Raw genomic sequence first — 14,260 nt, forward strand, 5'->3', positions numbered from 1 at the left:
ATTTCTACATTATATCGATTTTGTTAGCCTATATAGATTATGGGAAAAATGTGTAATTGCAGGCACAATGAGAAAAGGACAAAAATGTGCAAAACAAGGAAACACAAAGTTGAAAAGCTAGTTACAAACTAGTTACAATACAATGTTATTTTTCTTTTTTTTAAAGTAATTTCTTCAGTCATGGACCACACACAAAGCTGTACATTTCACACAATTGTCATGAAGTCTATTCAGTTTATTCAACTGAGACTTATGAAAATCTGTCGGAGGCGTTATTTAGGCTATAATATTGTTATATAATTTCTATAATGACATCAGTGACAATTATTCATCCTCACCCTAAAGTTTTTATCAACTTCATCACATGATTGCAATGCATGGATTTTGTGTGATTATATGAGTGAAATTATATTTGATCATAAAGGAGAGAAAATGAAAAAGGCAGAGGGAGGAAAGAAGAGAGAGGGAGATTCCAGCCTGTGAAGACAGGCTTTTTTCACAATGTTGCTTGTGCTTTTTGGAAAATGAATTTAAATCTAAAAAGAAATTAAATAAAGTGGATAAATAAAACGCTTAAATAAAATGATCTGTGTGACCCATCTTTTTTTGACCATAATACTTACGACCCTATTGAATGTGAACGGTATCCCTGGTGTTCAACAGCACCAAATGAAATTATAAAATTTTACACAAAGATCTCACAATTCGTTTACATTCTGGTTTATGTGTAAACTCTGTCTTTTGAACCTGGTTCCATGATTCTGTCCTTGATTTATGCATAATGGGAAATAAGAGCCCTTACATATAGCCATTTGTAGCCTACCTCATAAAGGAAAAACAATTAGCAAAAACAAACACCCTACTTCTAAATATCAGAGAAAAATTTCCAGTGCATACTTTAGCACAAACAGGTTAAACCTTCAAGGTGAATACGCTGCACTAGGCTTCCTCTTGTGGTTATCATTAACATATGGCCTATTTTAGTATATAGCCTACGGTTGCAAAAGACACTTCATAAGAATGTTATGTCGTTTCGTTGTTGGTAAATTTATTAAAAGACGCTTTGTAATTAAACCGTTAAACAGTTTCATTTTTAAGATGAATGACGATTGATATTAATGACTCAGCTTTTCTTTCTTCATTAGCCTTGAATGATATATAAGTAGTATGCTTGATAAGTTGATTGTTAAATTTAACAAAATAATGATCCACTGTTTAATACGTATTAATGTAGAGACACATAGGAGGCAATTAAAATGAGGAGATAACTGATCCACAAACATAACAGGAGGGTGAAATAGCAACAGGCTGTATGTATTGTCAAACATCAATCAAATATCTGGTCCATCCATGTACTGTCAGCCCTCAGAGGTGTTAATGTCACTGAAGCCCCTTCCCCCCCATAATGTACAATACATTCTTAATGTAAATGTTGTATGGTCATAATGGCCAGCGGTGGCTATCGGCAGGGGTGGGCTCAGCCCACCCAAACTGTGTCTTGCCCACCCAATCAAAAGTTAAGAAAAAAATTCTTTGTTCAGCCAATGGAAAAATAGCACAGAAAATACCAGTACCATTTCTAACATCTGAATGGGTGGGCAGCCTACAGCCTGCCTCCGATGGGTTGAAACAGCTAGTTTCTCTGATGCAGTGTACTGCCGGTTGATTTAATTTGTGGTATTAATGTGACGTAAAACCCTTTGTCATTTGAATTTGACGCATAACATGGAATTCCTTGGAATTCGCGCCCACACTCGCCAGCACCCCAGTCCCCCCCCCCCCCCACGCACAGAATGAGGAAAACCCGAAACCCGGAATACCAATTACAACTTTCCAAAGGAGATACGAGAAACGAAACATTGTGTAAGAACAAAACGGGTTATTAGTCTGGAATTGAAGCCGAGATGGTTGCGATCGTGTGAATAGATTTCATTGTTTAGCTGTCAACAGCATGATATTGTGTAACTTAAAAAAGCATACTTGTTTCAGCCAGACCTGAAGGCTTAGAAATTAAAACCCAGACATATATACAGACATGCTATATTAAATCCCACCCTGAAACAATATAGCTTGCTGTATTAACCATAATTCTTACACCTGCACACTAAAAGATAGAGTAAAGCTGTGTCACACAGTTCACTCTCCAGTGCAGTAAATGGGAAAATTCCAGCACAGCCTCTCAAAGAAGCTTCTCCTAGTCCACAAAAACAAATTACAGGGAGGACTGAGATGCAAATGTGAAAGAACTTGAAAGTCCACTTGAAATCACATAGTCTCTAAGAAAACTGGATAAAATGAAACACCCTAAATGTTGTCAAAACACTGTCACAATGTTTAAATTCTGTCAACAAGGCCATTCGCTTACAGCCACATTTTGGCTACACCAAAAATCTCAAAATGGAAATATCATTAACAGAATAAGCAGATGCACAATGTTACAAACTAGAACATGCAGTATCAGAAATCAGGAAATAACAGATTCACTCAACATGTCATTGTTACACACGCACACCCACAAACACCTGCGTACCTGATTTGATCTTATCGTGAGGACGCATGACTTATGGTCCAGACATGTCACAAAGCTGAAAAAATCAAGCATGTTTAAATGCTGTTTTTAAGTACACACCTGCTCACTCAGACCCACAGAAGCACACACACACACCCACACACACACACACAAACAGTAAAGTACTTTGAAAACTCCTAGATGATGTAACATTACTTTCAAATCTGAGTCTTCATTCAATTCCAAACAGAAAATTACAATGACGGACTATGTATATGATTTATTGCAAATAATGTTATGTTTGTAAAAGCATTTACAAAATATTACATTGAATGGCTTGATATGAAAATGACAAAATTACAGTGTGAGTACTTTGTTGTGGTGAAGACGTGTTAGTGAAACCTACCATACAGAATGCCAGAGTTTAAGGTGATATGTTCTCCACGTCATGAACTAAAAAGTAAAGCAGCATATGAGCATAAAAAGGTTTTGGTTTCTCATTTCTATAGGCGATTGATGTCAACACACACTGAACCAAACATGGAAAAACAACTTTGAGAGGCTTAATACAGGGGAGGAGGGGCATGGTGGCATGTTGCACCCTTCATTGGCTTATCTTTAGCGTTATTGCTGTTATATTAATCCTTGAACTGAGGTAAAAAAAAGTTAATAAAAACAGAGATGTAACAAAAAGGTAATAAAACACAAAGGTTCCACAGCTTACCTGAAAATAAATTTCCCCATATCTTACCCCAAGTACATGTTATCTAGCAGGGTCTGATTCAGACAAAAGCATAATGCAGCTTGTGATATGTTAGTAAAATTCTCAGAATAGGAAAATACTTTTCTACTGCCTCTTGAGTATGTAATGTTGCAGGACAGACACAGACAATATTCTCAAAATGCTGTGTTTACATGTAAATGTAAAAGAAAATTTCAGAAAGAACAGAAAAACACCAAGTATAACTGTGGTTAGATGGTAAGTGAATGACAAAGTAAATAGGGCACGCTTTCTGTTTTATTCTGGAAGGACACATAAAATACATGTGTCTATCTCAACATGTATCTACGGTTTAGTGATACTCTAGGAGTGTTGTTCGCTTATTCTGAACTAATTAATCAGGTATGAGTTTCTCCGCTTTTCAACATGTCAAACTGTGCCTCAGGGTCAAAGCAACTGATAACCATGGAGGAAGTCATGAATGCTGTCGCACTAGTCTAAGATCAGCCCCCACTACAACAGCAGCAGAAGACCATGGCGGGTTCCACTCCTGTCAGCTAAAAACATGAAGATAAAGCAGTGGGCACATGATCACCATTGCCCATCTTCCATTGTGGTCTGAAGACGCATCTCTTCAGACTGTACCTGGACTAACTGTCACTACTCTGCAAGGCACTCCCAATCTAAGATCACTCTTATCACTCGAATCCTGAAAAAATTGTGAATCTCTACTTTTACAAATTATTACTGTACAAATGCTACATCAATTACATTTTCTTGATTGTAGATTCTACTGAAGAACTTACAGACTTCAGTCACTACCTTAATTACTCTGATGACCACTTGTGCTTCACCATGGAATGTGACAAAGTGCATCAGTTGCAATAGGTTGCGCATGGACTTGTTCCGTAAATCAACTAACTGCTTCAAGGTGATATTTACTTATTAAAAGCCTACAGATTAGCCAGTTCTACTGTGCTTGGAGAATCTGCAGCTCTGATCAAATGTACCACACACAGGTTGAAGACCTCCCTGACAGGTTCCTCTAAAGAGGTTATACAACTGAATGGATAAAATTGGCTGAGGAACGTTTTAATTACATATCCCACTCAGAATGTTCATAACCGAAGATGCGTAACGAACCACCAGAAAACCCGCAGTGCTGCACAAAGTTTGCTTCTCTTGGCTCTGAATTCAGGAAAATTGAAAAAGGCTTTAAGGGCCCTCCTAAATTTGTCGTTACATGTCCCCCCCAGTCAAAGTGACCCCTTTCTTAGAGGTTTATTCACACAGGTGATCATGTTTTTCCTTCATTTATCAGACAATTCATGTATTTTATGTCCACACGGTTGCATATATATATATATTCATGCATGCCCATCAGCTGTGCATAAAATAAAAAGATAAATACATTTGTGAGAGGGCAGCTCACAAAACATTGCCACATGCCTCTTGGTCTTTGATTACTTCCTTATACCTCATATTTAAATCACTGCTTTCACATTAAACCTACCTTCACTGAATTGATGTGACTGGTTAGACAATATTAGTGGTCCATTTTGACTTCCATTGCATGTCAAATAATTAATTAATTAATTATTTTGCTAATGAGTTCATTTAGGGTGGAGACAGCAGCAGCAGGTGAGTGAAGTTTTTCAGCAATCAGGTAAACAACAGCAAGATTCTAAACAGTACTTAGATAATCTGTTGTTCTACAAATTTCCTGTCCAGCAAATATCAGGCAGTGTCACTGGCATTTCCCAATGTGTAGGTTTATTGCCCCCATACTGTGCATTTTCAGCAGCTGGAGGAACTCACGAGGCATAGAATGTGCACGTTGACGGGGCCCAACATTGTCATAGTAGTGGTGCGACAATTTTTGCTGGGAAAGGTCAACACTGAAGGGCCAAAACCCATAAAGGTGCACCTCCTCACACAGCTCCAGGGCTACGCTCGCCAGCATTAACCCTGTGGAGAGACGCAAGGCCCGTTGGCCCCTCTGCCGCCAGTAAAGGTGTAGCTCCCGCAGATAGTTAGGGTTGAAGAAAACTACCTTCTGCTGCGGGCGGAGTGGGAGGAGGGCTTGGTGAACTTGGAAGGAGATGCCAGTGCAGAGTCTATAGGCAAACGCGGGCATGAGAAGGGGGGCATCTCCATACAAAGACAAGTGATTTGCCAGGCGATGGCGATGCTTCTTCATGTTTGGGTAGCTGCAGAGATGGAGGAGTGAAAAGTAGAGTTTATCAAACATAATATAAGTGGGAAATATAAGATGGCCATGGACCTGTGACTGTTTGATAATGTAAGGGAACAGTGTAGGCTGCTCATTTTGGCATCTGATGAATGACAGAAAGGAAAGAAAGCGCAACGTGTTGACTGTCAGTATACAGGCTACATTCTGTTCAAATGTACAGGTAAACAATGCAAAAACCATTTTGCGTTCAGAGCGAAAGTGCCTACCTGCGTTTGATCTGGCTGGGGTTGGCTGTAATTAGACTTGTCTTCACCCCTATATCTTCGCTTAATATGATGGGAGCTAGATTAAACCTGGAAAGTCAAAATAAAAAAAAGAAATACTTCAAATTTAGTTTGATGATTGAGAGACAGGAGGACTGCTCCAATTGGAATCCATTCTTAAACCCTGAAGATATTTCATTTACAGTATGATTGTAAGAGAGAATCACATATGTTGCAAGTCTGCAGCTGCATGCAATGTCCTGAGACAAGGAATCAAAATAAATTATCACTGTATGCCAACTCAGTCAGGGCAATACCCCCACCCCCTCTGAGTTTGCAGAGGGATTTATGTACACTAAGTTGGTTTCCATTTTTTAAAACTGGCTGCATATTGTCAGTTGATTTGGATCAAATGTAAAAAACTGTATTCAACAGTGCTTAAAACATTTATTGTCAACCTCATTTTTTATTGAAACTAAATCAATTGCAATGTTGGCTCAAGGTTCCAACAGAGTAAGCCGTGTTCAATTATTAATTATTTGATAGGCAAACTTATCAGCAGTTAGGTATGGATAACCCATTCATAACAACTTTCTTTCTAAGTAATGAACCCATAGCATGTCAATAGAGACCTATTTACACTTGCTGTTGTTGTGACATGCATTATATTTTCTTGTCAAATCCAATGTGTATTCAGTAATTGTGATCTGAACTCAAGAATTCAGAGGTTCTCTGGACCAGATTCTGCCAGTATTACAATTGAATGTAACCATTCCAACTAGCACTTTCTCCTGTTTCCATTCTACATTCTACCAAAAAATAACATCCTATAATAAATGTGAGGGATTTTTAAAACACCCTGTTGCATAGCTGGTCATTAGTATCACACACCAGTGTGACACCCCTGGCAGGGAGATGCGGCAGTGCTGGGGAACGCCATTGTCTGTCGCATGGAGAGAGAGAGGGCGCACCCATACAAACATGAAATAAAATAAACGCATCTTCACCTTTCCCCCTCACGGGTTCCAGGCAAAAACAATAAACTAAAACAATAAGCTAAAATAACAAAGACAAAAGAAAGTAAAACTTGAGCGGAAACTTTTAAGTTCACCACTCGTAGCTGGCCAGATTCACACCTGGCCAGCTCCTCCCACATTTCAGTGGCAGATTCACTTTTCGCCATTTTTTTTAAAGAAACACAACTGAAATTAAACGCAACTCAAATAAAGAAACTCACTATCAGTGTTAGCTCCCGGTCTCGGCCCCGAACTGTGGAGAGCAGCACACCTTTAAGCACCTGGGCTGATTAGCTAACAGAGTCCAGGTGTGTGTGCTCTCTCCACCAGCCGGCTCAGCTGAGACCAATCCGCCTCTCCGGCAGACTGCATGCCTCAGTTAGTTTGGTGAAGGTGAATGTGATTTCAGTCACAAAGATTTACAATGTATTGCAATTGTGAAAATGTGACTTATCAACTGCATTGGATAATAGTGTAAACAAGGGCTATGTTCTATATTGGGCTATGTTCTATATTGTAACAATAATGAAAGTGTACCTACCTTATGACAAAGTCAGCCTTATTAATCATAGAACCACAACTGCTGTTCTTCAAAATCCCACCATTCCCAACGACTGCACAGCGCCCAAGTAGACCTCCAGTCCTCCAGGGGGTACTCTAACAGAGGGGAATAGCATATCTCAACAAATGTGTTTTTAATATAATAAAACAAAGTTTTATGCATGCACTATTCAAGTGCATGCAGTACAGGGCCTGGTGGCACCATAATGTTTGGGACATATTAATATGTAAATGAAAGTAGTCATGTTTAGTACTTTTTTGCCTATCCTTTGCATACAATGACTGCTTGAAGTCTGTCACCCACAGAAATCACCAAGTGCTGAGTATCTACTCTAGTGATCCTCTGCACGCCCTGTACTGTACCCGTCTTCAGCTCCTGGTCATTTCAGGGGCTAGCTGCCTTCAGCATATGAAATGTACGTTCAGTTGGATACAAATCACGCGAATGACTTGGCCAATTAAGAAATTTTCTGGTTTTGGCTTGGGAAAACTCCTTTGTTGCATTAGCAGTATGCTTGGGATAATTTTCTTGCCGTGGGATGAACGTTTGTGCGTATTTGCTTGTATTTGAGCGGATGAGATGCTTCTATGAATGATGACAAGTGAGCCAGTATCTGTGACAACCATACATGCCCAAACCATGCAACTCCCACTACCAAACTTCATAGATTAAAGGGGGTGCTTTGGATCTTGGGCAGTTACTTTTGGCCTCCACACTTGGTTTTTGCAATCATTCTGATACAAGTGAATCTTGATCTCATCTGTCCACGACACCTTCTTTTAGAATGCTCTTTTAGGTACTTAGCCAACTGCCAGCGAGCCATTCTGATGTTTGCAGCTAACTAGTGGTTTTAATCTTGTAGTGTAGCCTCTGAAGTTCTGTTCCTGAAGTCTTCTTTGGACAGTAGTCACTGACACATCTATGCCTGCTTCCTGAAGAGTGTTTTTTTTTTTTGTCAGACAGTTGTTTTGGGTTTTTTCTTCATTATGGTGAGGATCCTTCAGTCATGAACTGTAGAGGACCTCCTTGGCCTGCCAGGATTTTTGCAATTACTGAGCTCACCAGTACACTCTCTTCTTAGCGATGTCTCTAACAGTTGTTTTTCCTCAGGCTCATGATGGCTTCTTTGACTTTCACTGGCACAACTCTCACCCTTGACAAATGCCTATAACAGACTCCAAAAGGCAATCAAAAGCCTAGAATCAAGACTTGACCTGATAAAAAGCTCTTTTATACTTGCACTAAAGAAGCAATTGAACACACCTGACTAATCAGAAACACCTGAGAATTCATTTCTCCCAAACATTATGGTGCCCTGAAACGTGTGGGGGCTATGCATAAAAAGTTCTGTAATTTCAAGATGGTGACAAAAAAAGTCTTTTTTTAAATTCCCTTTAATAAAAGCTGAGGATGTGCACTTTAGCCACATACAAACATTATTTGATTAAATTCTTGAATTCTGTACAGAGCCAAATCCAGAAAAATATGCCTCTGTTCCAAACATTACTTACATACACACACACACGCATACAAACAAATGTGGCTTGTTCTGTGAACAACATAATTGTTGTAGCACATATTCTAACCTCAGGGAGCATTTTCAGCATCGACTTGTCCACCACCCTGATTCTTCTCTCCCCATCGTAAGTAACGTTCTGACCCAGGAACGTGTTTTGCTTTGTCAGAATCAGCTCATCAGTGGCATTGCAACTGGAGTACAGTTCAACCCTGCAGTGGGGTGGGGGTACAAGAAAAGGCCACCACAGTCAGCTAAAATATATCCTTCAATTTTGTATTCAATGTGATCAGAATAAAGAACTGTGGCTGCAGGCAGGATACCTGGAGGGATGTACCTGTAGCGCTCTTTGTGAGTTATGTTTGTTTTCCAGGGGCAGCTCATGAGTTCCTTCATATCATTTGAAAACTGTGTGGTTCTGGGAGAAAGAAAATGAGAGCAAGAGCCTTGGACCAGCCATACCGACCCAACAAACAACAACGCTCCCACAATATTTCTGCACCACAGTATGGCACTTATGGAAAAAGTAAGGTTCAAAAAGATTTGAATTTAGGAACACATTGAATACTAGTTTCCTATCCATTTTTTTCTCCATAGTTTGGTCAATAAATGAGGTCAGCCTTTCCTCCTGGAAGAAGGACAAGGCAGAATTTAATTCTTCTATTGTGGAAAACCTACTGTAACGTGTCTGTATCTGACTCCACTTCAAACGAGCCACTATAGCCAAAGCGTTGTGCACAGTTTGTTTCTATGGTAACTGATGGTCACGTGGGATAGGACACCACCTCTTTAAATCTTTGGTATCCCATCTGGACATGACCTTGTTTGTGTCTGCTGTAGGGGGCTCAGATCTCAGGGTATCAATTTGAATCTCCACCCTTTTCACAGATCTTGATGATGATTGGCTACAGGTAGAATCGACTGCATCCATGTTTTACTCCTTTGCCTGAGTAACCCGGATGTTCTGAGTATGCTTGTAAACAGAATTGTCACAAATAGAATTTTTAAAAACTGAATTTGGAGCATTGGAAAAATGGAACCTGAATTTTTTCAGCCTGGTTTTTTACGACTTGAATTTTGGGAAGCTAAATTTTTGAGAGGTGAATTCAGAACCTGAATTTTTACAACATTCTAACTATAAAAAAGCTATAGAATTCAAAGTGAACTAATGTATTGTATTCAGAGTTAAAAATTCAAATGTATTAATGTCATTAAAAAAAAAAATTAATCACTTAAATTCAATGTCTTCTTAATTAAAATCTTTTTGAACTTTATTTTCTTCTATAGACACTGCTATTAATATGTTAAGCGTAAACAAGCCATTTGTGTGGTAGTAAAAGGCATAGCTCTGAATACACCATCTTTTTCAGTTTTGGCATTCATTTTGAAAGTGCTAAAACAATTGACAATTTCTATTTCTGATTGAATCTTGTGGTTTTGTTGAATAAGTATTTCAAGGAATAGAGAGAGAGAAATGGGGAAATTTACTTTCATGATAAGTGACTGCAAACAAAAAAGGGAAACATGAACACAACAGAACAACAGGATCTCAGTCATAAATCTGAAGTACTCACAGTTTTATTGCTTTGATTGAAGCATACTTCGCCCTCAGTCTTTCACACAGCTGACGTCTCAGCATTAAAGAGCCAGTTGTTTCCTGTCTATAACACAGAACATGACCGTTCATTTAGCTCTGTTAGTGCAGTCATGACCCTCTTGCAACAAAAACTCGTTCTCCTCCTCCTCCTGCAAAACCAGGCTTGTGTGAGTTTTAAAAGAAAATAGTTTGTAACAGAATTTATGTGGTTGCAAAAGGCAAAGAGTTCCCAGATTTAATGTTCAAATATCACAAAGGGTGTCAATGATTCATTGTGCCTCAAATGACATTCCAACCTTCGGATGAGAAATCAAGATCCTGACTCATTGTGGTCATTAAAGCTACTGTTCTGTTCACCTTCTGTAGATTTTTTCATATTAATAAAATTTAAATGTTTTCAATTGGCCCAGAGCGTGTTTGTGTACAATGGAGTATATTACAGACATTTACAGACATTTCTGAAATCCTCTCAGCTTTATAATGGCTAATACAGGGTTATTTATGAGTTTCTGGTCTAAAATATGAAAATACATTTCAATGAACTCCAAAGTTGGTGTAATTTATCTGATTATGCTTCAAAAAATATAATTCATCTTAGCTTCTATTGGAACTATTTACTTCCCATGGCACATGCAGGCTAAGTATTATCAATTGTGCTTGTTTAGTGTAGGTACATGTTTACAGTCAAAACTGAAAAGCATGCAGCTTGAAATGTTGCTACTGTTGCTGCTGTGGGAGGCCACATAAGTAAGTGAACATACAAGTTCTATTAGAAACAGGGACATAAATCCACCAGTTGCAAGGCATTTGGCAGAACATAGACACGCAGTACAAACACTGAGATGCAAAGGATTAGAAAGGGTTCAAACACGGTGCAAGGGTGGAGATTTAAGCAAACATATTCTTCAAAGAGAAGCCTACTGGCAATTCACTCTAGACACCAGATCTGAACTGAACCGGAATGAACAAATATTTTATGTTTCTTGCAGTTGCGAAATGAAAAAGAATACATTTTGATGCAAATTGTGAAAGTTACTTCATTTAAAAATACATAATGGTCATTTTTTAATCGAATTTGTTATTTTTTAAATAGTTTGCATACTTTAGGTGCTTTGTGCTACGCTTTGACCACAGGCTATAGACTAATTGTTAAATTGACTGAAATCAATCATGAAACCTATTTTTCAAATTTGATTGGTTCTGACATTTTCATGTAAATATTCTGTGACGTTTTTGAAATTTTCTGAGTGGTTAAGCAGAGAGCATTGAAACACGGAGGAAGGCTGAGACTGAAACACATTTATCTCCAATGTCCATAATTAAGGGCTGTTATATATATATGATATATTAAAGAATTATTTTTTTAGTGCGGGCTACCACTTTTTTCTCCTATAGCCACTTTGAGCATCCTACACACCGTATAATTGAATTTGTTTTGTTTGTTTCTGGGTCACAGGTTCCTCATTTTAATTTAATAAGAGAGATAATCCACTTCAAGGTGGTTAGGTATTGGGAAATAATGACCTTCACAGAGGCAACCCCCCTTAGCTTTGTGATAGGGGGGTTCCTCACCTCTACGCCGGTCGTAATTTCCCAATAACTGACCACCTCATCGTGGATTTTGTCTTACTTACTGTAATTGCAGACAATGGCTTCATGTTCTGCTTTTAATTGCAGACTACTACCAACTGCTTTTTGAAGGATTTATTACGCTGCAATGTTTGTATACATAACCTGCAATATAAAGCACGTTGTAGGTTACATTTGAATAAAAAATAAATGTTAATATTGATTAAATAGACTTTCAAGACACAGCAAGTAGATAAATCCAAGCGTAGCTTATATTAGCTGTTCTCACTTGGTGGTATGAATGTAACATCAGACTGCGCGTACTTTGGTTCAAATTGTATCCGACTGGATTAAGTGATGAATGCAATTGAAAATGACTACTGACATGTCAAACTGTTTGAAGTAAAATTTCATTGTGCTAAGCTAAATATTATGAGTAATGAGCAAAATCCAAGAACTGTTGCAATTATCCCCTATTTCTACAGTAGAATACATCTGACAAATTATAACTAAAATATCTGACTCAAATTAGACAAATATTCACTGACTAAAACTAAATTAAAATAGATGACTAAAATATGACTAAAATACAATAATAAACTTCATGAAAAGACTGAGACTAAAACTAAAATTTAAGTTCCTGCCAAAATGAACACTGGTGGGCGTGGCGTAGGGTCCTACGTTCAAGGGGGTGTGGCCAATCGCTACAAAACTCACTATGATCATCTGACACTATTTGGAACTTACAGTATATGTCAATTATCAACTCACATCTGCCTAGGGAACTGCGTCTGCAGACACAGACCCATTACACTGCATTTTCTTCTAGTTGACCCTGAGATCTTGAAGCCCACATCCATTGTGCACGAATGCACCTCCAGCTGGTACTAAAATGGTTCACGCTTGTGCAAATCCAACTTGCCAACACATTTAATCTAATTGTACCTGCTCAACATAATTACATCAGAAAAATAGCCTATATCTAATTTTATATCATGCTGGTAGCCTGCATTCTGTTTGTGAGTGCAGTGGCCTTGTTTGTGAAAAAGGAAGTGGTTCCAATTGAAAATATGATTAAATTTATTTAAAACGCAATAAATAAGAAATAACCTAAAATAAAATTTAAATTATAAATGACAAAGTAATAACATACATCGTTGTACAAATCTGCCCCTATTCCAGTCACTGGTCAGCAGGTCATTAGAAAGTTTTCACAGATAGCACAAATACACAAATATCTCAAATATGTGACATCATCACACATAATAACACCTTTATGTCCCAAGTGAAAACATGTTTTACAATGACATAGCAGGACAATAGTAAATAGTAATCAGGTCACAATTAAAATTTCCAGGCATCCCCTCTTCGACTGGAATGTCAACTTTTCAATAGTAATCAGATCACAATTAGAGTTTCCAGGCATCCACTCTTCGACTGGAATATCAAGTTTTCAACCGGAATGTCCAGTTTTGTAGGCCCACATGTATGGTGAAATGGTGAAATGGACTGCATTTTTATAGCACTTTTATCCAAAGCGCTTTACAATTGATGCCTCTCATTCACACACACACTCACCCAGCAACAGTGAAAGGCTGCCATGCAAGGTACCAATCAGCAGGTTGGGAGCAGTTAGGGGTTAGGTGTATTGCTCAGGGACACTTCGACAAGCCCAGGGCGGGGGATCGAACCGGCAACCCTCCGACTGCCAGACAACCGCTCGTACCTCCTGAGCTATGTCACCCCACATGTATGATTTGTACATGTTGGTCTGAGTAATTCAAGGAAGAATTTTACCAGTTGTTTGTAATGAATTTGCATGTTCCGACCCCCCTGTTCACAACTATAAAATCTGTTAAAAATTTGGATTTTCAATTTACTTAGGCACCACATAGTCACACCAACAAACCCTACTGCATTCATTAGACTATACTTTTTTAAAAGAAGGTAATAGTAATACTAGCTTTTTCTTGAGCGGAAGTTCTTGTGAGGCAAATGGACAGACAAGCAAGTTTTAAATATCCATGCAGACACACACACACACACACACACACACACTTATACACAAACAGCACCATGTTCAGCCTCTCAGAATTGAAAAAATATATATTTTCCACCACTTTTTCCATGCGCTCAAAATAAAACCATTTGTGAGACCTACCTAATTTGCTGGAATGTAAGGTGACATGTTCTCCATGTAATGAACAAACCAGAGCAGAAACAGACCAGTATAAATGCATGTTGGTTCTTCATCTCTACAGCAGATATTGACCTAAACTCTCCTCATGAGCAGTAGAGAAGGACTGCTATAAG

At 38.4% G+C, this 14,260-nt stretch overlaps 1 protein-coding gene across 1 annotated transcript; it reads right to left on the minus strand.

Moving 5' to 3' along the window:
- Nucleotides 1–4,665: 4,665 nt before the first annotated feature.
- LOC135251488 (alpha-2,8-sialyltransferase 8F-like) lies at nt 4,666–14,260 on the minus strand. The gene is made up of 7 exons (XM_064328996.1): nt 14,109–14,260; nt 10,356–10,442; nt 9,119–9,199; nt 8,852–8,993; nt 7,245–7,360; nt 5,691–5,777; nt 4,666–5,440 (listed from the first exon to the last, which is right to left on the minus strand). The coding sequence occupies exons 1-7, from the start codon at nt 14,198–14,200 to the stop codon at nt 4,978–4,980; spliced, it is 1,068 nt and encodes a 355-aa protein (XP_064185066.1). The 5' UTR covers nt 14,201–14,260; the 3' UTR covers nt 4,666–4,977.

This window comes from Anguilla rostrata, chromosome 3 (genome assembly GCF_018555375.3).
Source record: "Anguilla rostrata isolate EN2019 chromosome 3, ASM1855537v3, whole genome shotgun sequence".
NCBI classification, from domain to species: Eukaryota; Metazoa; Chordata; class Actinopteri; order Anguilliformes; family Anguillidae; genus Anguilla; species Anguilla rostrata.